We start from the raw sequence: 25,424 nt of genomic DNA on the forward strand, positions 1-25,424 counted from the left end.
ATTGAATGGGTCAAGAGATTAATCTAATGCTCATATACGTGTTGACCTCATGACCTCACTGCGCTGAAAACAAACAATGTTTTCTGATGAATTGTACTCTAGGGTTCTCCAGTCATATTACTAGGGTTCCCATTGGTACTAAATGTCTATCAAAGAAATGTTACAGGGGTTCCTATTCCACTTACCTTTGTTCCTAAACCTCAGCACAAAATACAAAATACAAACGATAATGTAGTCAAAATTGAGAACAGAAATTCATTCAAAATTGCACAGGCTTGTTATTATACAAAGTTTAGAGAGTGAGATTGGTAAGTAGATTACAAACTAATCAGACAGCCATACTGCAAACACTGTTGTATTGGTATCTCTAACAGTTCTCACTGGCGTGCCTCATTCAGCATCACAGGTTATAGAGATGCCCAGGTAGGTTTTTAGATCAGCTCAGTTGCTAAAGATAAATTCATTTATGATTTGTATTCACTGCAGCTGTGAATCTGTTCCAATATTCAGCAGAAAAGAGTCTGATGTTTTACAGTATGGGTGAAAACACATTCAGAACATCAATTTTTATGTTATCATCTTTTCTAAATGTCAGATATCATTTACACAGCGATGATACACCTATGCATGTACCCAGTGATCCGTTCAATCACATTGTTATTACAATTGATAGGTCCAATCTAATAATGGTAAACATCAGGGGTTGGTTCGACCAAGTTTTAATAGCAAAAGGGTACAGTATGGTCATTGGCATTTTTAGTTCTACTCTCAATGTTCTCGCAATGTTTAATAACGATACGAAGTGAGGTTGTGGTAGCTTTTGAACAATTACAAGCCATCAGTGGTGTGATGCTCTTGAATATGTAAATGAATAAATTTATACATGAAAGTTCAATTCAAGGTCAAATCTTTGAATTTCAGAAGGTGCAGTACAGGCATATGTAGACAGTGCTGGGAAACTCAATCATATGAAAGAGTGCAGTGCGTACTAGTTGTGCAGTACTTCACATGGGGGCCACTTTGGTTCAGCAGTACTCATGGTGTGTACTGGGCTGAGTAGCTGAACTTCTGTGAACCTCACAGTGGGGCACACTGCGGTGAGTCGCAGCAACAAGCTGGGCCATGGGAATGATGCATGGAGATGATGGAGTGGTGTCAGACTGGCACATACGTCATTTTAAATTCAAGTACTGCTCTTGTGATTTTTAGGAATATAAATGAAGAATACTTGCAGTGTGCAGTTTATATCGAATGCAGTATGTTTAGAAGGTGTGAACGAATGCCCATTGAAGTGCCAATTCAAGGTCCTCATTGCTAAACTTTAAAATCACCTGAATGTTGGCTTGATGAACAAATAATCGCATTGCCCCCAAACAACGATAAAGAGATCAATGAATGGTCTCGGATTCTCCGAGTAAAAGTTTATGATTGGTGAGTTGTCAGACTAAGAGTATACCAGGGTCAGTGAGTATACTATATTAGCAGAGGACTATTTCTTTGTACCAAAGCACCTGGGGTGCTGGTGTATGAAGTATCAATGTCTGATAACTTGCATTTATTGTCTGTTTCGAGATTAACAATTTTTGAGGAAAGTTTTGATGTGAAGTAATTATCTACATAGGTTTTTAATCTCACCTCATATACGTGTTACATACAGATTTTATATCAGTATTTGGAATGATGGTATGAGTATAATGGGTGAATTTACTAATTATGTTATACAGTGAAACCTGTCTCATAAAGACACCTTCGGGAATGGAAAAAGCGTCCTGAATATAGAGGTGTCCCTAATAGACAGGTGAAATTCTATTCAAAGTGTAACTGTCGGTTTGATAAATCTGTCTGTAATAGTAATAAAGAGGTGTCCTGATCAGAGAGGTGTCCGTAAGGACAGGTTCCACTGTGGTATACATTGTACATGCTAAAAGACTGAGAGTTTTATAAATTGATAAACAGCATCTTCAGTGTTGTGGTGTATGCGTGTCGTACTGACTTTAAAAATATCATAAATTGCAACTAGCATTATTTAAAAGTACTTAACATTTGTGCATGTGTGCCAACTTAATCTCGGTTTGATTTTATGCCTTTTGGTTCCAAAGTTTGTCAAAGTAGCTCAGTGCCTATACATGATTCCATAGGGCCTACAGGGATCTGCCGAACAATGTAAATGAGTACACTCTGTGACATCACAGTGTACTGAGTTATAATATGTAACACCATACCTGCGTAGCCTACAGCAAAACTCTAGAGTAATGAAATTCAACCAAACTGGTTACCATTTAAAATAAATTTATATTTTAATTTATACATGTTGCTGTGAGTCAACACAATGGCAAGCATGAATATAGTTTCCATTAAATTATGTGTAGGACTGAGTGAGGTTTTATCACACTTCACACTCTCAGTATTTCAATGTATCTCAGTTAACCATCATATTTTGGAGACTGGTATTGTGCTGAACAGCAGAGATGCATAGGTTGACACCAATCAAGTCATTTACAAATATTAGCCAGTTTTACCTAGCTCACAGTTATATCTACCGGTACTGCGTTAGTAAACAATTTAAGTAAAGTTTCTCAATTTACTATTTTCTGAAGCACAGCATTGATGCAAGTGATACATGTCTGTGCATGTAATTGGCCCAAATTGACTTTTGCAAGTTAAAGGCTTGCAGGGCTCTCTCAAGCACACTTTGTGCACGTGCAAATTTAAATATACGTAGGATTGGTATCTCTTGACCAGGATTGTCATAAATTGTCATTCGGGTTTATTGGTGCATGTTATCTTGACATTCTCATTGTTTAACCTATCAAGTTCATCTTGGTGCAGGTTAAATAGCCTTGGTGGGAAATATGTCTAGAGGCTCTCATTTCCATAGGCCTTGTATCTCAATTTTGATACCAGCAGATTTCAGTTCCGTTCAGCTTCCTGATGAATCCTGTACAGTAATACACTAAACTCCCTTCCACATTGTTCATGCCTTTAAAATTTCTCTCAACCAAACGTCGAATTTTTACTTGAGATGACACAGTTCACAAATGGTTACATATAATATTGTTATTAACCATACTTTGTACATGTATACCACAGTAAAGCAATCAGTTTGTGGAATTAGTGAACTATTGATGTCATGTTATTGATTGCATAGTAAGCCAACCTTGAAAAGACTGACCATGGAAGTGACAGCATCTACCATACATTGGCCACTTGCTGTAAATTGCCCCTTCTTTGACTCAGCTGTTGTTTGCCATAGTCCACAATATTTCATCTCATCAGGGTTATGTCATTCCTTCATTCTCTGCATTGCAAAGCACCATGAGGCCAAGTTTTCATGCCCTTAAATGCACCATACGTGTACTGTAGTTGAATAAATAATACAGCTTTGATCAGAAAAGAAAAGTAGCCTTAATTTTTAGAGTCACATGATTGGTCATATCACATTCAGGAATAGTGTACATGCTTTCCTGCGGTGACTTCCAATTTTCAATTCACATGTACACCGACTGCTTTGTATAGCTAAACAACTCCCAGGGTGGAAGAAATATATTCATATATATTGTATTCAAATTGTTTTCAAGGGTAGCAAAAGCTCATACAGTTGTGAAGTCCCATAGTCAGATGTTTTTCATAAATGTACATACATCTTAGTCTAGTGACACCCTGCACAGTTTCCTGGACTACCCATGATGCAATCTGATCGTTGCACACATATACCGTTTCGTGAAGTTGGGTAAATCTGCTGGCTATCTTGTCACATGAAAACAGAAAATAGAATTACTAAACTACCGGTATATATGTTATCTAACACCTGCCAGGATTGACCACAAATGGATTTTTAGGGGTGGGCCACCACCCTGTTTTTTTGAGCAATCTATTCATATATTAATAACTATGCAAAAGAATATATTTTCACTAACAAAGAAATATGCAAATTTTGCATTGTGATGTAAATTGGTCGTCCTTCTGGTTTCCATGGCTGTGGACACTGGCTTTTATTGACACTTAAAGGTATACTGTCGCCTGTTCAAGTTTTGCCACAGTTACCATGGAAAGAGAAAATCTAACCAAACACAGATTTAAGCGGGTGGCCGCTTTTTAAAAACAGTGCCCCCACATAGGCATTTTGAATACCAAGGAACGCCCCTTTGACCATATATGGGCATATTTAGACTATAGGTGACTGTATACCTTTAAGATATCAATTCATGTAAAAAAGAAGCCTACACATATCATGATAACCTGTATCAAATATCAAAAGAATCTCTAAAGCAATGCAGAAATGCATGCTGGGATGTTACATAGTTTATACAATGCCTGCTCTGAAGAATCATCACTTTTTATGACTGCCTCTTGTCATGAATAAGCTTGAAATCACTGACAATTTTGACATTTTAAGACCTGCATACTTTCAACAATTTCAAAACATCTCAGCCATCAAAACAGCGATGCCAATAATATCTGTATCCATAAACGGATATTTCTTCCATAGAAGTACCGTCCTCCCATTCTGTTACCAACAGTACAATTCACCCCATGGATGGTGCTGTTAGGGTGTAGGTTTGAGAGCTCTCTTATTTCTAAATTTTGATGCCATGTCGTCAAAATTGATTTTCCGCATCATTGGGAAATATCATTGTTTCCTGTCGACTTTCCTTAGTATTTACCGGTACATGTCTGCTCCTGTCAGAGGGTATTTTCTGCCTCGTTGAAGATGAGAAAGGGTACGATTGTTGACTTTCCCTACCCATTCTGATATTGGAAAAATGGCTCTACTAACCAAATAATCTGTAAGCACATGATCATTAAAGGGGAATATTAAGTTTTGAACGATAATAACAAATGGCATTGCAAACAAAATAAGCAGGGACCACCTGCAGTCTGTGCATTATGTCGACTTTTGACAAGGTGAATTATTTGATTTGAAATTTCTGGGTACACAAGTCAGTGAATGGCTGATTTCCAGTTTCAAATATTTCTGTCTGCCTTGTAATCCATCTTGTAATTTTTCAAAACAGCGTCTGATCTTATCGCTTTTCATATGGGTTTTGAGTATCGATTGTAGTGTCAGTGTAGGAGGAGACATACTGTATTGTAATATAATTGTTCCCAGGGGCCATTTTCACATTCTGTGGACTCCTTCACGGCATTCCCAGGGTAAGAGTAGCAAGTTTACCTCTAGAAAATGCTTGACTCTTTGCATTTGCCTTTGCTGTTTAAAGCCTATTAAATTGCAAACACGGAGCTATTCTGGCTTTTCATTCAGATTGGGTTTCCACAAATGAGAATGTGCTGGTGTACTGTTAATCGTTTTGGTACATGTACGTGTACCTGATACTTCCATTAGTTTGCCACATTTCTATTTTCAACCAGGGAACCAGGCGGTCATATCACTGCTGGTAGTGTCCACTATGCATGCCCAAGTACCATTAGATAGATGAAGAGATACATACAGAGTGAGCGATGGTGAATGATATACTAGCTCAGCCTGTACATGTAATCTTTTTGTATTTAAAGAAGTCTCATTTGTTACAGTGATGAAGGGTTATAATGCTTGTCATATAGGTACATGTAATTTTCTGTACATTGGTTTTCCAGCTGATAATCGAAATATTCAAAATTTTGTACCCAGTTACATATATATCAGTGACAATCTTTACGAAATATTTTTTCCATTTTCTTGCTTGTCAGTCTGATATAAGAGGGTGATATTTATTGATGCAGATGCATTCACAAGCCAGTGTTATGATTAATATTTGTTCAGTAATTGCAAGGGGTATACCAGGACATTGTAGGAAGCTCTATTTTCAAGTGGAATTTGATTCAAAATATGTAGCGTAATAAAGTTTCAACATATCTCTGGCAGTGTTCTGGCTATCCTCAATAGTGTGTGTTGTACTCGTGGTGAGAGGGAGGGAGATGAGGGGAGAGGGGAGGGAGTGAAGGATTCAGTGCATGCATCTATGCATACTGTACTTGTGTATGAAGTTTCTGATAAACGACCATCCCAAGTGCCTGAAAATTCTGAGGTTTATGGGCTTATAGTCAAATAATTGTGGACTCCAATGTCAATTGATAGTAGAATGTTAAAACAGCATGATATCGTTTCATGATTTCTGACAAATCGAAGCTATTTAATAGATGAATAGTATGGTGTATGAATGACTTGCTTGTGATCACCCATATGAACCAAGGCTGTACTTTTGTCCATTTCTTTAGATGATGACAAGTGTTAGCGCCTATTTTAACACGTGCATTTAAAGGGGCAGTTCTTAATCCCTGGTTCTCGCATTAATTTTTGTTGGCATTGAGTATTTACATGTACAACTGTACATGGTATTAGGCCATTGTTTTCCTTTGAATTATTTATCATGTTGGCCAATTTACTTTTAGATAAAGCTGACAAATGACCTGCCCCCTTTAATACAACATACAATGTACATTCAAGCACCATGCTGAATAGGTGATGGAGATGAATAACCCTATGAGTGCCTAAGTCAATTTTGGTCACCTTTATAGAATATACTCTACTCAAATTTTTTCAAGTTTTTACCAAAATTTTGATAAAAACCTGTAGCCAATGAAATGTGATGTTAATTTGGTCCAAAATTATCAAAAAACATTTCACAAACGTTCATAAAAATAGGCAAATTGTTTCATTTAAATTTTGGTGAGAAAAATTACAGCACTCAAAGCCAAAGGATTAAACGTGTATGTCGATGTGGCACAACTTTCGTCTAACTTCACAGGGAAGGGGAGGAAATGAAGTGGGGTTATGGAGATGATCTTTATCTTGCATTTGGGATATTTGAAACAAATATCTGCTACAAATGATCCACATTCTTCTTTGCAAGTTTCACATTTTTGATCACATGATCGCATGTTCATGCTCTGCTGTAATCTAAATCTACCTGCCAACTCTGCTTGATGCCTTAATCTTATCAGTGGATTACATTGATCTGTGGGCATCACTCCTTCATTGAGCTGTCAACATCACATGATTGTGTTAGTATTCCTTAAACTATCTCACGTGATTTCTACAGAATGATATAATACTTGAGGTTAACACAGGGTATTATTGCATTCCACTTACAATAAATAATAAATTATACTGATATATATATATATATATATATATATATATATATATATATATATATAATATATATATATATATATATATATATATATATATATATACAAACACATTGGTGTATATACATGTATGTATATAGACCTATGATCAGTGACTTATCTGTATGTTTGTGCTATCTATGTTTTGTATGTACATGTGATTATGTATCTATGTAAATAAATGAAAGGATATATTCTCAACCACTTAAAAATTCAGGAACTACCGCATCAAAATCATCAGTCTTTGACGTGAAGATGCATCACTGGTTTGAGATGGGATTTACTTCAGATGATCACATAAGTCCCAAAAATTTGCAAAGGACCTTTAAAAAATATGGAAATGGACAAAACTAAAAAGTCAGGAAACACCCATCTTGGTGCTGTAATATTCAACATTTAGGTATCTTTGCCTAAGTTCTATACTACCGGTATATTCTGAGTGAAATCTGTAATTTGCTAGTTTTAGAAATTTTTAGATATTTTCATAATTATTGCTAAAATGCAAGTAGTTCACTCACCTATCGTGAAAATTGGTATGCATTTTCCTGGGGATTCTCCAATATAAGTATGTCAAAATCATGGTGAAATTTAACAGCAATATTGTAACTTTCCATCATATTTTATACATCTTTGTATGAAATATGATCAGATGGGAGCTCAGTATCATTGCTCATATTTTACATATATTTCACCAGTATTGTGTCTAGACTTGAGTGATTTGTGGCCAAGTGACAAAACAGAGAGCAAATCATTGATAGTGAACACGTTTTCTTAGGACTAGATGTATTGTAGAATTAGAAGGAAGCATAAACCACATCCACATCTCCACTTTATTTCCCAGTGCTCACAGCAGAGGAGAATTAGGTCATGATCAAGTTGTTAATAATAAACATAATCTGTCCAAACGCTTTTAATTGGATACCGTAAATTGCATAATATATTACATTTGTAATTTATTTCACATATTGGTGAATAGGCCACACATGGTTACAAATCTGTTGTATATGCACATGGATGTGAAATAGTTGAATGCGCTAAAAGTACTGGAAGAGAAATGTAGTGTATGTGTTGGAGGTGGGGGGGGGGAGGGGAGGCAGTGTAGATATTGTGTTTCATGAGTTCTTTGAGTACATAATGGATTGTAAAATTGGAAGCAAAGAATTCAATCTCAAATTTGCAATGCTTAGCTAAAAATAATACACATGTACCGTAGACAGACCTCAACTGTCTACTTGCTTTATCTCTACACCATCTGTCTCAATAAGTGCGGTCGTGAGAAGATATCAAATTGAGTTGAGAGCTGTTCTGTAGTTGTGCACGAACCGAGGAAAATGTGTGTGAGATATTGCATATACCATATTTGACATTTGTTGTGTGTGCACTGAGCTGAGTACAGTGTAATGCAATTTTATTAGAATATCAAAGTGTATTCATGCCAAAGCATATCACCACAAGGCAAAATGCAATCTCTGAGACTGATGCCCTACATAAAACCCAAACACTGTATCATACATGTATGGGGAAAAACGTGAGAACAATGTTGATTAATCTCAAACGCAACACAGAATTGACAAAGTGTACAAATGCATCGATTGTGTGTAGTTACTGAGATGTTATCAAACAGTTCTCAGTTTTAACATCTCATTCCGCATTCCAGTCAGGGAATCAAGTGCTTTCAGAGGCCTTGGTCATTAAATTGACATTTTAAAGCTTGCGTGTTGCCTGTAAAAAAATCTATTTATTAAAAATGAAATGAGAATTTCTGATATAATCTTATTCTATTAGAATGCATGTAAAAATGTCTTCAACTTTTGCTACCCAGGGAATTGACTCACCTTATAGAGTCAGATGAATTGCCGTACTGATGAACTGAATTTAAATGAAAACATTGTAGTAGTTTAAATTTAGGTCACTCAAATGATGTGTACAGTAGTCCTAGGCTACCTAACATATCACATAAAAGGATAATGGCTGTTCTTTCTCTCCATTTCTTTCTTTTTTGTGTTTTTTTTTGTTCATGTGCTATTTTTGGGTTTAACTTCTCCAAAACAATCAGTTTTAAGATTCACATCATTCAAGGCTCATTAAACAGTATTATGTCTGACAGGGAAATTTACAGCATCGCCCACAGCCATGAGCAGAAACAATACAATATGAGCACCAAGTGTAAAATGAATAAATAAAACATGAAATAGATATTATAAATGAGCTGATGTCAAGTAAAATCAAGTGTGAATGCTGTGAAATATAGGAAACATATCAACAAGGGTAAATTTTAGCTTTTATGAGGAATTTCATTTATGAGGAATTTCGAAATGCTGCTTTCCCATTGTTAGGCTTCATAAGGAAATTTTGAGGGGTGGGCTGCCCCTCTGTATTGCCAGCAATCTATTCATATGTTAATGACCATACAAAAGAATACAATTTCATGACAAAAGAATATGGAAATTACAGTGTTATGGAAATGTATTTATATATATTTAAGTATCTCAACAACGCGATGTAGACACTGCTTCCAGATGGTGTCACTTCCATGATGATAGTGACATAGGACTTTTGACCCTTTCCCTGCCAGACAATATCACTTTCCCATCAACCAACTCAGTGAAAGGAAGTATTGAGCCAAAACCATACGTATTTCCACCCATTTGGCTTGGTCTGTTCCAACTGCTTCAGTCCATAAAGATCATGATACAGTATCTGTGATTTCAGGAGCCTTCAAATGTTCAATTTTTTGTTAAAATGCAACAAATGGGATATAGTTTTAATGAACTTGACCTGATGGTGAACTATGAACTTGGCAGGAAAAGGGTTAAAACTCTGACAGCATAGGTCAAAGAAGATGTAGTTTGCTCAGGTAGCCCCATCTGACACAGCACTAAACTCAGTATTGTCCCTTTTGACTCAAGAAATTTTAGGACATGGTAAACAACAGGACACTGGTGAAGGAAATTTCATAAAACTTGTAAATATCAAGAATCTTATGACAAAAACTACCCATTTTGTACCATCATATACATTAAAGCTAGTATCTCGGAAGGATCTTTGATGAATAAATAAGTGGTCAGAGTTCAAAGGTCACTCTGCCATCAGCCATGATCATGTGACTTGACAGTTCATAAGACCCTGCTCTGGCAGTACATGATGTACTTTTTTGCCAAAATTCTAAATTTAGTAGGTCCCATTGAAATAGTGTAACCCTCTGTGGCATTGATTTATAGTCGTCAAACAATATTTGTAACTGTGTTAACAGGTCACACACCTGGTACATCATGAAAAATGTTTTCCGTCAAAAGATTTTATATTGTTATTCCTAACTTGTCACAAGAAGTATTTGCTCCAATATAATCAATGAACATACATGTACTGTTAGTGAAGATTGTTTTAGGGTATCTTGCCAAAGCAAACATACCGGTAGTTGATAAACATCTGGCATTATTTTAATTTGGTCCTAGTCCAAATTTAAACAGTGGTTATAAATGGTTTGTGTAATTATGAACATTATGGTGTGCTGACAGAAGGTAAAGATACTTGATACAGATTTGAATGATGTATTTATCTTCCGTCTGTACGTGGACAGCAGATTACCCAACCAGTGAAATGCATTGAATTTGCAGCTTAATAGAGATGCATGACCATGCTCTATAATGATGGTGCCAGTGAAGAAATCCATGATTGTCCATCCACATTAAACATTCCTGGTGTGGTTGCATTCGCATGATGACACTTGTAAAAAGTGTCGATAGCAATTACCAGTACCACCTCAGAGGCAATTAGTTATTGGTGAAGCATGATTGAATTGAGAGTGTTTTACATTATTTGGTATCAGTACTTTGATCAATCCAATATTTTTAACTTTCTGTCTACTCGTTGGTAGCCAGAACATGTAAATCTCAGTTTACGTGATTTATGCACCTATTGTATAAATTCACAGATAAAGAGAAAAAAAAATGAAACTGACCAATCACTGAAAACCCTGCAAGAGTGCTTTAGGGGGAGGGGTAGGGGTGTGATGTTCATCCAAAATGTTGGATGTTGGGCTGACCAGCAGCTCCTCACTCAGTAGAGATAGTACCATGGGCTGTGAGATTAAAATGTACAAACAGTTACCTGTGAAACAAATTCACAGGTTGTTCTAAACAAAGAAGCAATGGAGAATGGGCCAATTACAGGCAAACTTTGAAAGATAGTTGCTGACAGCCCCAATGGTTTTGTTGGATCCCTTAGACCGACGCTAACAAACTGTTGAACATTGTCTGTTCAGCACAGCTTGGTTAGGTTGGTTTAGCATATAGTCTCCCTGAGTTGTTTGGAGGGAGGGTCTCTGCCTGAAGAAACACCCTTTCGCCAGTAAAGTCGACTTTTGAATAGTTGTGTTTATACTGTATGTGGCCATTCAGTCAGTTGCATTTAGGACTCTACGGCAGAAAGGGTCTTAGTGCGTCTGGAAATATCAACAGCTGTTTCATGTAAAGTGGTGCAACTGAAGGGAAATTTTTTTCCAAGAGTTTTACCACTGCTCTTCAATATTATAGCATGAGCCAATAATACTAGGCAACATGCACTATTATGGGATATGGTTGGTGATGTCATGGTGATGGTATAATGGGTTGAGAAAGTAGACATTCAGTAAGAGCGGTATCTACATTGTAGAAAAAATACCCTCACCCTACACTTGCACTGTACTCTGTGTGTAAACACTGCACATATGCAGTCTAAAAAGATTCCGGAAGGAACATATTGTATCAATGGATGATTTCCATGCAATAAATTTATTCATAGCAATACCCACAGGTTTTGCTGGCATTTTAAAAATGGAGCATCTGCGATGCACTGTTGCCATGGTAGTTGCATATTCACAGCCAAAGCTGCCATGGAGACTGTGCATTATGTTGTATATATGATTGCTTTCCATGATTACTGATTATTTTCTAACCTGCATATGTCAGTATTAATTGTCCTTTCAATATGGAAGGCGTTTGAGCGGAAATTTTTGAATTGTGGCAAAATATTACAAAAGTCAATACACAGTCCCTCCATATGGAGGTTGTAGTGGAGATCTCTTTTTTACATGTACCTTCATGATCCCCTTGGTCATCAGTCTGGAAACATTTTTGACTTAGCAGAATAAAGAAATCAGAATGAATCATAACATTTTTAAGCAACGGTAATTCACCAATTTTATCCAAGTTTAGCAAATTATTCATTTATGGATGGTGAGATAAGAAAAAGGGATGACGAATTCCAAGACCAGTGTAGTTGGGTAATTTATGTCTTGAGCAATGCGTGTATATGGTGGAGGAATTGTGGTCTATAGTCTATTGTACCGGTTGTAAACCTGTATTGTTTGCATCATTTTGTGCGCGTCCTGTTGTGAATGGAGATACCACAAACTTGTTGCACAAGTGGAGCATTGTGACTCATCAAAGTTTGACTTCATCGGGGCTGAAAGGAAAGTTACAGTCGAAAGTTTACCAATACAAGCAGGAAACACAAAAATTATATCAATGATTACAGTTGCTAAATATTTTCAGTTTCACATTTGATATTTTAATTAACTCCATTGTAATGAGTACAAAATGCTAAGATTGGTGTTTATAGTCTCATGCAATTTACAGCGAGACAAAAACACTTCACTTTCAAAACGAATGCAGTTCAGCGTTAGTCAATGTTATGTGATTGTATGACAACTCCTAGGTGGAAATGCTGTAGTATACAAGGCCATAGAGCCAGTTGAAGTTACTCTGCTCTTACATGTAGTTTAGAGCAGTACACATACTCGCTGTAAATTTGTAAAGGTCTTATTCTTATAAAAATACCACATAAAAATGTACATGTATCTCAATACAGGTTTCCCATTTATATCCTTACATCATACATGTTCGATGTACATGTATATATGTGTATGGATGTCTGCAGGATGTGTATCTTTGGAGTATATTTATATGAATATTTGTGACCATTCATTTTATTTGTGAAATTGAATTTTCTCTTCACAGTGTAATCCGTCACTGTGTCTCCACTAACAAGATTTTGTTTCTTTCATATTCACCAGGTCAGTGTCACATGGCGTTTGTAAATCGTGTAAATAGTGAAGGAGACGGGGATCCTTTCTACGAAGTGTTGGGAATCGTAACGTTAGAAGACGTTATCGAAGAGATTATCAAGTCAGAGATAGTGGATGAAACAGACATCTTCTGTAAGTAAATGAGTCGCATAAATTTAGACTCAGTCTTTTGCCTTCTCGAAATGAAAAGACATCTAGGCTAAGCAATGTGCTACATCAGGGCTCGAAAATTCTCGCCGCCCGACGCCCGTGACAAGTGAATTTTGAGTCCGGGCAAGTGAAAACAACATTCTCCCAGCCCGACGGACAAGTGAATTTCAATGAGGCCACTGTACGTACGCGCTGCCACCCTCTCTAGTTCTTTGAGTGTACCGCTTTCGATATGGCCGGCTGATAAAATAGCTCTGTTCTGCTTGGTTACAAAATGGCAAAATATTGACGTCTTTGCACGCTTTTATGTTTTTTTCTTCTCATGAAGTCATGTCACGATGCCTCCTCAATAGAAAACTACAGCTTTACAATAAAATGTTGTAAGGTGTTGAAACAATTTACCCTCCTTCCTACAAAGTTGCAATGTATTGAACAATTTACTCTCCTTTCTACAAAGTTACAAATTCCCTGGTACGTGAAGCAAACATTGTTGCTGTTCAATACTGCAATCAGGGTCCCTCTCAGTCCCTCATGGACGGACCGTGCTACAATACAACATGGACGTATAGCGACCGTGAATACACTGAGGCTTGGCTTTGCCTGTGTGAGTCCCGCGTACCGACGTCCTTTTTAGTCCAAGTTTTACCTACATTGCTTGAATCAAAATTTGGCCTGCAATTACTCAGTTTGATAGTAAAAACCATTATTTTAAAGGAAACTTTCACAAACAGAGTCAGAATACAAGGGAAAAGGAGAAAAACTTGAGGTTTTCTGAAAGGTCAAATCTGGGTCATCTTATGTGATGTCATGATGAAGACCCCTTAAGTACACAATTATGGTGCAAAAGAAACCACCTAGGGAGGTCTAATAGGTACAATCTTATGATGAAAGGTAATTTCTTGCTTTCCAATTTAATGGCATTTAGCTTGACTGCCAGTTTTAAATTAAATTTTATTAACAGTTATGGCAAAGGGAAATTGTCAACAGTAGTTGCAGTAAGCATATCCATTTCAAATCATCACATGAATATTTCTGCAGATTCCTCCAGTTTAATGATGTAACAGTGAACATCACCAGACATTTCTTGATGATATCAAAAATCAAATGAAAATGTTCCTGGGCTACAATGTTATCATTATCATTAAAACTATTACTACTCTTTAAAACATTGGGAAATGAATTGAACAATATCCTTGTATCTTGTTTTAAAGGATTTTGACCTGACCCTTTTTGTCTCAAGAAAAATACTTATGCTGAAGATGCTATTGAGCCTGCTTGATCACAACTATGACACAACACCACAATACTTGTATCTACACTGTCACAATGCTACCAAATGCTTTCTTCTGCATAGAAAATTTGTATTTGTGTGGCTAACAAAACCACATAAGGAGCTTGTAGTGTTTATGTATGATAAGTTGTCATACTGTGAACACTGACTCAATGCTGCAGAAGTATTCTGTATCTGTGGTAATATACACTTCACATTGCTACCTGATTTTTAGAATTGCTACCTAATTATTTCTTGTGGCAAAAGTTTACCACTAGAAATGAATAAGTATTTCCATCCATTCAATGTCATAAAAACACAGATAATTAATGTAATAAAAACTAAACAAATATTTCTTTAATGTAAAAACTATCATGAACAACATACAAAACATCTTGATTTGTAAAATTAGGAACTCCTGAATGCCGAGAAAGCTGTTGCTACACTTGAGATCATAAACTGTTTAAAAGTTGCTCAAAGTGGCTACAAGAGTTTTGATTTGACTAATGAGTTGGCTAATCATTTTGGTGACTTAGGGGAACCCTGCAGTTTATGCACATACCACGTGGTAGCAGAAAACTAAATGATACTGAAAGTTTTACATGGGCACAATTTGACACAACACCGGTGGCCTATTATATACTTACCCTTGGTGCACCTACCTGACTTGCCTATTTAACACAAGGTACCAGGTCATGATGACACACAATGACAATGTACCGGTGTTGTTTTATTGAAATACATTACATGTCCCCCAAAATTTAATTTGTCCCCATTAAGACCTACTACAGGTCACTGTGTCCCCATGCTAGCAAAAGCTGGCTGAAACACTGTGCATGTATACATTACATAAGATATTATTTTTGATACACAGACTAAGGATACAAATTTATCAGTAAGTTACAGCTACTGTTTCTTTACAATGACATGAATAAAACCATACACATTTACTCCTTAAATCATCTGAAATTCAGGGCAAGTGAATTTTTCTTCCGGACAAGTGAAATTGAAAATTCACTTGCCCTATGGCAAGTGAATTTTAAAAAAATTTTCGAGCCCTGTACATGCGCACATATACCGGAAACGTACATGTATGTATTCTCATTATGAGGCCCTTAATGATGGCTTACACCACCGAGAGCGGTACATGTATGGAAAACTTTGGTTTACCAGTTATATCAACACAAACTTACATGCCACCACCTGTGGTAGACTTGAGGAGAGACTATTTCTACCTGACTACAAGAAGGTGCATGCAGTAAAATTTCACGTAGGAAACTCTCAGGTGAATGCAGAATGACAGAATGTCATAAATGGCAAGTGCTAATGATTTCATCAAGTGTATGATGGAACCAGCCATTTTTTTCATCTCAAATCTATGTACTTGGTCATTTCCATGACCTTTTACCTTGGTACATGACCTCCCATTTGGCATTCTCTTTGATGTGAATCCCCAATTCAATTGAGCTGCCTTGCCTAGGATACATGTATTCCTTGGTTAGATGCAGAACTGCAACAGTCACTTGTTTTCAGGCAAAATTTAATGTTTGACAGCAAAATGTTAAACTTTTAATGTCAAGGGTAACAGAAATAAAGGTCATCTAGGGGTTCTTAAAATAGCCTATCACTGGTAGTTTCAAGTATGGAAGTTATTTACATGTAAGGCATAAAATAATTATTAATTTCCATACAGACATTAATTTTATTCTTTGTTTGTGAAATGCATATTACAATTTTTACGGTTGTCCGCCGTTTCAAGATACAACAATGTTTCAAATTAGAGTACTTAATATTCACAATTGATTTTATTAAGTTTGCATACATGATACCATGCAATACCATGATTATACTAAGTAATTAAGAATTTGTTTCCTACGGCAGACCTTAATCAGTTAATATGTATTCAATAACAGTGACATTGGAGTTACATATACATGTACTGCTTTTCTATTGTAGAATTAATTAAGCCTGGGTGATGCAAATTCAAATCTGTGTAACCTCCAGTTTTTACCAAATTCTCTTTACAATATACTCTGATTGTGGGTAAAGTGTACTTCAATAGTACACAAAACATACTTCAATATGTGTCATATATTCTACTTTCCAATTGAAGATATCTTCCATTTTGCACTTATTAGACAATTTTTTTTTAGTTCAAAGTACTGCAAATCATTCAGACTTTCAATGCAAAATAAGTAAGATTTCCAACAATTGAAGTTAACCATGGCCAAAAGTCTAAAGCCATTACACCATATGTATGCACGAAAGTCAGCCCTGGCTTTCAATCATTTCGAGCCCATTAACTCCATGACAATAATTCTCAAAACACAAATGTCACTCTGGGCAACAGTGTAATTGGCTGCATTTCTCTTGCACACAGCACAAGGTCTGTATAAACTCAACTAGCCCCTTGAGACATATTCAACATATTGTTCTTCCTTCAGTAACCCAGATTTTCAAAGCAGCACGAAAGGTTCATATCCTATGGAAATGAAGTGAGACAAGTCCCATGTGGTAGTCCTTATCTAAGCGTGGCAGTGTCATTCCTGCAGGTATCGAGGATGACATCATGACCGCTTATAGTCCACATTGTACATTGTCAAAAGCCAGGCTTTATTGTTTAGTGTGTTTGGCTTCCAGGCATGTCAATTTTACTTGTTGAACAATGAAGTACATTAAATGTATGAACAAAATATTGCTCATAAAAATGTCAGCAATTTACAGTTCAATATAGAAGGGGTTAGTAATACACTATGGAGCTCAGTAGCTTGTATTATGAAATATCCATTCTTTGATGGTTACTAGCCATAAATGGACATAGCAGTGACAATACATACCGGATATGTAAATTGTTCATATACCCGGTACATACATGTATATGCAGCCATAGACTGCCATGTGCATTGAAAGACTCAAAAGGAAAATAATAATGTAAGGCACTTGGATAAATTGACTTTAAAGAAAATATTCTTAAATACACCACTGTCCAGTATGTGAGAAAAGGCAAATTTGAATGTTTTTCATGCGAAGTCTCATTTATTTTTCCAGTGGACAATAAAAGCAAGAAAAGATTGCAGAAAAATGCAATACACGACTTCTCCATCTTCCAAGCTCCTCAAGAGATTTCTAAACCCAAGATGTCCTCACAGCTGACACTGGCTGTGTTCCAATTCTTATCAACAGGTAAGATCCACAACTCATTGAATTCAACCAATTGTCTATTTCCATATTTCCCTAACAGTTGTGTTTTGATGATCTGTGTCCATGGTGAATTTTATGAAAACTTTAAAATGTTATGCTAGAACATTTTGTCGTTTGTATAGTTTTCTCCACATTGAGAAGTGTTCTTTGACCAAAAGATACCCCTGATGTATTCTACAACATTCCCTGTTGTTGCAATTTGCTAGCCTTAGGGTGACTTTCTGCAATGGATAAAATAAAAGCATACCCTGTTGGATGAAATATTATTCTATAGTTTAATGCTCCCAGCATTTATCTCTGAGCCCTTCTCAGTTTTGCATAAAACAATATGGCAGCCAGTGTGGTTTTACAGCGTACAAGATTCAAGTACTGTAGGCAAAAAAGTATCTTTATTTCCATGAATCATTAAGTTTACTAAAATACCATTTAAGAGGTCAGCTGTAGTCTCTTTAAAATTCAGGCAACAGTGTGTGATTCACATGTTTGAGCAATATGAATTTTAGCAAAGAATATATTGTTAAACGTGCCATTTGGTACTTTCCATACAGGCTGATGAGATGAGGCAAAGAAGGCCTGTGAATTAAAAAGTGTGCCATAAGATTTTGGTCATTCCAGACTTCCAATTTATTCGAACACCTGCACACTTCTCACGAAAGTTCCCAGTTCATTTACTTGTGTCCAGGCGAAATCAGAATGTCACACATGTTAAGGGTAACAGAATGTGAACAAAAGGCTATAACTTAGCATTGATACATGTATGAAAACTGACCTGACCCATCCTGACCTCCAAGTGCAGAATTTATTGGCAATATTCACGCCCCTGGAGTTATTCCTATTGGTCACCGGAGACAATGGTATAAGCCTTGTCACGAACACCACTTCTGTTTGTCAGTGTGGATTCCGATCATGGTGGTGACCAACTGTATATACCATACACTGGAGATTTCCATACATGTGAATGTAGTTGGTGAAATATAGTGTGCATCTGATATGTAACATTGGGATATGCACATGAAGTGTTTCACAGATAAAAATCCAACTTCAGTGAGGATATCTAGCCGACATGATGAGGCTGAATTTTGTTAGTGTGGCAGTATCAAAGCCGCTATAGTCATCACACAATGGAAAAATTTGTCAAACTTAGTACAATAAAAATGACCAATGTTTGCGTTCTTAAACAGTACAAACATATGGAACATCCACGTACGTTTCATTGATGCACATTTGTATGCCGTACCATTCTAGCTTCTTCAGTTTAACCCGAGAGGAATTTCCATCAACTTAATTGTAATCATGACAGACAGCAGAAATAGATTAAAAATTCAATATGCGAGTAACTTGATGACTGTCGGAATGGAAGGCCAATCTTTGCAAGAATGGACCTGTATAAGTGCATGCATTTTAACTTTGCTGTAAAGTCATTACAGTGAATAGTGCATTGATTTGGCTAATGAGACGTTCTAGTTGGGAAAAATAATGTTGATGTCTTTTAGAAAAATCACAGGGAGATTTTAAAGCCAAGAGGAAAACTATACACATACCACATTCGGAATTTCAATGAAAACGCAAACCTCAGCAATTTTTTTTTTTTTTTTTTTTTTTTAGAGGGGGAATTTATGTAACTGCGTAGTTGTCTGTAAAGCTAGTATTTTTTTAACCCAACCAATGAGATGAAACTTGAGCTTTGCCCTGTGACCTTTTACCACACTAGTTTTGATTTTCCCCGGCAAAATACATCAGTAGAACTTTGATAGTTTCAGTGCTTTCGGTAATTTTGTGACACCAACATACCATTTGTCTTTGCATATATATGCTAGCCATACACATATACAAAATCAAATTTGACAATTGTCAACATTGCAGATGATACTTTGCAATGATATTCAGGCGTACATTCAGGCACCACACTAATTGGCTGTTTGATGTTATTCAGTTTGTGATCTATACTATTTCATGTTTAATGAATCTTGGCCGACTGTGCTTGACTGTGTACATGTCTTTCAATTTTCTATATGATTGTAGTTTTCTGTGTATGTTTTCACAAAATTTAACGTATTGATATGAATTTTTTCAGTTTCATGCAGATGTTTTTCCACCAAACTCATATTTCACTGCAAATTTTCATCATGGCTGCGATGAAGCACAAGATCTTGGGCATTTCATTGCATTGTATTTTGTTCATTTTTATGTGGATGTTTTTCCATCAAAATTATATTTCACTAAAAATTTACATCTCAGTTGTGAAAGGCTAATGGCATGTTGGCCTTTCATGGCTTTGTATTTCCCATTATTAAAAATGTAAGAGGCAATTATTTTTATTAGAATGTAATAAGTGGAATATGAATACGACTTATGGCCTTTGATGAACAAATAATGAACTGAAGCTAAATATGATCATGAATCAATGTGCTGGCATATTTTGATCGCAAAGAGAGCAAGCAGGTGTAACATAACGAAATTGAGAAGGAAATTCTACTTCTACAGTTGGCAAGGCACATTTTCTAATATGTCAGGCAGCAGATGGACATAAAAGGAGTAGAAACTGTTGAAACAGGATATTACTAGATAGTTTGCACCTGTACAGGAAGTCGTGGAAGAAATCGTTTCGCTTGTACATATAGGTGTAGTTCAGTATTGCTGAATTTAATGAGGTAGAAAGGGATAACTTTAGGTTTTCTTCTATATGTACACTGTACAGCTGAAATAATTTCACGAGTGGAAGGTACAGAGGAAACTGATGTGTTTATGTAAAAATGGCTGCAGATAGAAGTGTTTGTCTTTTTGAAGGGCATGGATGAGATGTTGCTCATCAGTGTCAAGGTCATGTTCTCATTTGACACTTGAAGCAAGTGTTTGTCTTGAAGAAATCAGAAATCATCGAAATCCGTGTTTTTTCCTGGCAGTGAAGGAATTACAACGTGATGTCGGTAAATAATTGTTTCAGAGAAAACTAAGTGGCCAGAGCACAGCCGCCAGAGAGGAAACATGTTTGTGTTAAATGCACAGTCATGTCTTCTTCCATAGGATCCATAGGAAATGAATAATTTCAAGCCAATGTCATCTCTCATGCCATGTTGGAAATGATACATGCCTTGAAGACAGAACGATGTTAGGCCGTGTTTCAGCATCTCGTAGAAATCAGATCAAGTCTGATAAACATATTTGAAAATGCATTTCTTATGAATTTATTGATGAGTCATTGTGCTTCTCTTGCCCTGTGTTCAGATTTTATTTGTCAGGTTTCAGTAAAGTTTGAAAAACAAAATTTCTGTTCAGAGCCCTTTTCTTTAATGTATGTTATCTCTGACTATTTTGACTTGAATTTCATGAAAATATAAGTGCATTTTGTCTTTTTAGAGTTGTAAATTCTTTATTTTCATGAGCAAACCTGACTTCATTATGGGTCATTCTAGTTTGATGACGATGTTCCAAGAATTGGGATTGTAACCAAAACATACTAAAACCTGTTAAGTTCATGAAGGCACTGACAATTGACCCCGGTAGTGTGTACTGCCGGCTTTGAACCACTCATTATCGTATTATTTCAGCACGTAACCATAAATCGTATCAATCTCTATAGCATAACCTTGGAAGTAAAAACCTCCATCGTGTAATGAATACAATCTCCCTTTTTAACCATCATCTGATAATTTTAGCTTTACAGTATTTTTGTTCAAATATTGCTGTTTGGGATCAGGATTTCCTGAAGAAGTAGATTTTATTTTAGTTTATAATACCTTGTACCAAATGTTAAACAATGCTTTGCATTTATTATTTGCACCCACTCCCAGACCCTGGGATTGTGTCTGATGGCTTTAAATCATGAACTATTTGCAATGCTTATCTTATTTGCAAAATCAAAATGTGACCTATTATCTGTCAGTTTGATAGGAAAACCCAAAATTTAAGAGATAATCTTTCACAAACAAAGTCATCAAAGAGGGCCAAAGATGAGAAACTGCCCTTTTTGGAAAGGTCAGCTCATATCTCTCGGCGTGCTCCATCATGCAAATGTAACCAATAGCTACTTAGCTAGACAGTTACAGCCAGCTTACAGGAAACAACCAGGTGGTCTCACATGGTACAACCTCAGGCTGACTAGCCACTCCTGTTGACTTCCATTTTTTTTAAAAAAAGGGAGAGTCATCTTGACAATCAACATAAAGTATACTTCAGTTTGAGCCATGGCTAAGAGAAGATAAGATAATCACAGGCTCACTGATTCAGTTGGAGCATAATTTTTGCTATTATTGCATCTTATTGATTATTCAAAATTGGGGCAAAGAGTCGAAGTTCTGACTTAGTCCTTTAAAAATATTACTACAACTTTGCGAAGGAATTCTTTGGTGAATTTTGTATCATGATTACATTTGAGTTTGATAAGATGGAAACTAACAGTAAAAAATCTTGATATTATCAAAACTTCAATCTATACAGCTTTCGGGTAAAATATTAAAGTCTTCATTAAAAGAATGGTTTACAGGTTATTTTTAGTTTTGAATATATGCATATTGCAGGAAATCCTCTTTTTCACCTTTATTTCTGCTCAACCTCGCCTATGCCACAAAAAGCAACGCTTTCATGCTGAAAATGCTACGAAAAGGAAAGAAAATAAGGGTTCAGATATTGAGGGCGCTATTCATACTAGCAACATGCACTGTTGGAAAAGCTGTGAATGTTGTTACTATGTATCAGTTCAAGTGTATTTTCAAATTGTGTGGCGGGTTCCATTTTTAGGTCAGTAGGGTGGGGGGGGGTTGAAAGAATGGTGTAAATTGCACAGGCATGTGATTTACCTCTGCATTTTGTGTTCATGATGTCACCACCTTTGTCATTTGTACAGTAACTGAACCTTTCAAGAGAGAACTCATATCGGAGAATGTGCTGCGTCGCCTGCTGACACAAGACATCGTGGTGGAAACCAAGACACAGGACAAGAAGGATGATCTAGAGAAAGGATCCAAGCCACCTGCCCCTCTCTATCTCTACCAGAAGGGTAAAGCAGTGGATTATTTTGTCTTGATTCTCACCGGCAAAGTGGAAGTTTCTGTTGGCAAAGAGCAACTCACTTTTGAGCAGGGTCCTTTTGCATATTTTGGCCAACAAGCTCTACTTGGACAGGGTAAGTTATAATATTATAATTTAATTTTTTTGTTTTTTGCAAGAATTGCAGAGCTTAGGGGTCTGATTCTCGTAAATATGGTTTTAATCTATTTTTATGGGGGCCTTCCATATCAAGTAAATAGGAAATATACCCTCTATGGTAACGTTTAAGTGTAATATTGCTTAGCATTATCCAAATAGTCTATAGCTTTACCGGAACTGAATAGATATGTACTGGTGGTGAAAAATTTGTCAATCAAGCTGTTGAATTTTGTGCTGTTTTGTAAAAATCATAGAGGCACTTTACAAGATTAAACTCGCAGGGAAACATTTATAATCTCAATACATGTACTTTGGTTGCTTAACTTTTAGAATACACCTTTGACCCAGATATTAAAAGAATGGCACTTTTGAGTTGCCAAAGTAATTAGCTAGTTTGCCATATTTTATACTCTATGAAAATCTGAATGACATGTGATCAAAGCAAGATAAGATGAAGATTAAGAGTGTTCTCTGAGTTATCTCAAAAGTATATAATGTAGTTTTCAGAATAATGTATTCATTGATGCACAGTATGTTATACTGAGCTTTATTTTTTGCAAATCAAATGATAGCTCACTATTGAAATATCCAGTAGCATATTTAAAATTTAGCGTTGTGTATTCAAATGGTCAATATGGGCTGTCCATATAGGTTCATCCCCTAGAAAAAATATTGACAATTTCCATGTCGCAAACTCACGTGTAGCAAAATCGGTATTTTTTCAGAAGATAGTGAATTAAGATTGATAAATGGAGCTTGAAATTAAAATCTATAAAATTATTTACATGTGTGTATGTACCAGATATAGCATGTCAACTGATGGACGTTGTCATGTTGCATTGAATTGCTGTGATACATTACTGAGTGTATGGATAAAAGATACAGTTTACGTGTATGATTAATGGAAGCTGGTAGTGGAATATGCAGATACAGACCTACATACACATCATTTAAATTGTTCTCTTGTCCACTTCATGTTGTCACTAGCCATTATGTTTTCAGAAAGTCACACATAATTGAAGGTGTTCATAGTTTCTATATTGTTTTATGTATTTTCCTTTTGCACAAACAGCTTCAAAATCCAAACACAGTAAGTATCTTAGTTTACAGTCACATGATATTTTGTTTTGATCATTTTAACTTTCTTATCTTCCTTTAATGAATCACCGTGTTCTCAAAGATAGTGGCTACAGCATGCAGTGTTTATTCTAGGTGTTGCTGTGACCTCTCTCACTGTTAAAACATTGTTTTTTCTCATGGTCTCTTTGAAATACTTGGGATATTGTAAACTCAGAGTGGAACATTGACTCTCTTCAAATCAATATTAAAATTAAAGAAAAATTAATATTGATATACATCATACTACAAATCATATTGATTAAGAGGATTTTGTGTCATCAAAATTGGTTCTTCTTGACTCTGTTAAAGTGTGAAATAGTCTTTGAAAGATAAAAAGAAATATCTTCATTTTTTATGTTAAAGGTATACTGTCACCTGTTCCAGTTTTGCCACAGTTGTCATAGAGAGAAAATCTAACCAATCACAGATTTTAAGCAGGTGGCCGCTTTTTTAAAACAGCGCCCTCACACTGGCATTTTGAATATCAAACAACACCCCTTTGACCATATATGGTCATATTTAAATTACAGGTGACTGTATACCTTTAATACCTGTAGGGGTTTGTTTTATTAAACATAGTAAACATCATGGCTGTCAACTGCTTCTCTGTTGTACGTTTTTTACCCCTTGCTCAACTTCAAGATCTTCCATTATTAGACTGTTATTTTCAAATTGATAAACCACAAACTTATACATGTAGCTTAGATTTAATAGAAATTCTTAGAATCCTGAGCACTCACTGGTAGAATACTGAAATTTTCTGTCTGCACTGTTCAATTTGCAAGCACTGCTTCACTCTATAAAACTAAAAGCTTCGTGATATTTTGTGCTATCCTTTATCTGTACCCTACAAGAATAATAGTGTGTAGAAATTCGCCAGTAGAGAACTCTTTGAGTGACATCCATGATGTTAGAAAAAAATGTCAAGTAAAATTTGATTGGTTATTTTTGGTATATAAAGGGGAGACAACAGTGAGAGAGGTACAGACACTTCTTGCCAGTGGTGTGAATCTTTTCTCTGCAGTAAAGAGCTCGGTGTATCGACTTCTGTGAGCAAATTATATTTAAGGTAGAATACACCTTTCTGAAATACACAGTCTTACAAATCCTTCCAGTCATGTTGATGTGTTTGATTATTGAACAAATTTAAGAAGGAAATGTTATATTATTGCCTTTTTCAAGAAAATCATGTAATGAAATTATGGTGAATTGTCAATAAGTAATTCCAAAATATGCAAAGAGGTCCTGCTGTTTGAAGTATAATCATAAACAAACCATTAAAGGGCTATTATTGTTTTTAATGTCAACTGCAATTTCGTGTTCAACTCCCTTAAGCATGTT

At 36.0% G+C, this 25,424-nt stretch overlaps 1 protein-coding gene across 2 annotated transcripts in view; it reads left to right on the plus strand.

Moving 5' to 3' along the window:
* The window catches only part of LOC139120078 (unextended protein-like), a 36,795-nt gene that overhangs the window by 1,764 nt on the left and 9,607 nt on the right, over positions 1-25,424 (plus strand). The window contains exons 2-5 of one of the 2 annotated variants that reach the window (XM_070684153.1): positions 13,187-13,330; positions 17,667-17,801; positions 22,663-22,941; positions 24,037-24,054. In XM_070684153.1, coding sequence (XP_070540254.1) covers positions 13,187-13,330; positions 17,667-17,801; positions 22,663-22,941; positions 24,037-24,054 — 576 coding nt within the window. The remainder of the gene's footprint in view (positions 1-13,186; positions 13,331-17,666; positions 17,802-22,662; positions 22,942-24,036; positions 24,055-25,424) is intronic. The other variant, XM_070684154.1, reaches the window with a different exon arrangement.

The sequence above is a fragment of the Ptychodera flava genome, chromosome 20 (assembly GCF_041260155.1).
Source record: "Ptychodera flava strain L36383 chromosome 20, AS_Pfla_20210202, whole genome shotgun sequence".
In the NCBI taxonomy this organism is placed as follows: Eukaryota; Metazoa; Hemichordata; class Enteropneusta; family Ptychoderidae; genus Ptychodera; species Ptychodera flava.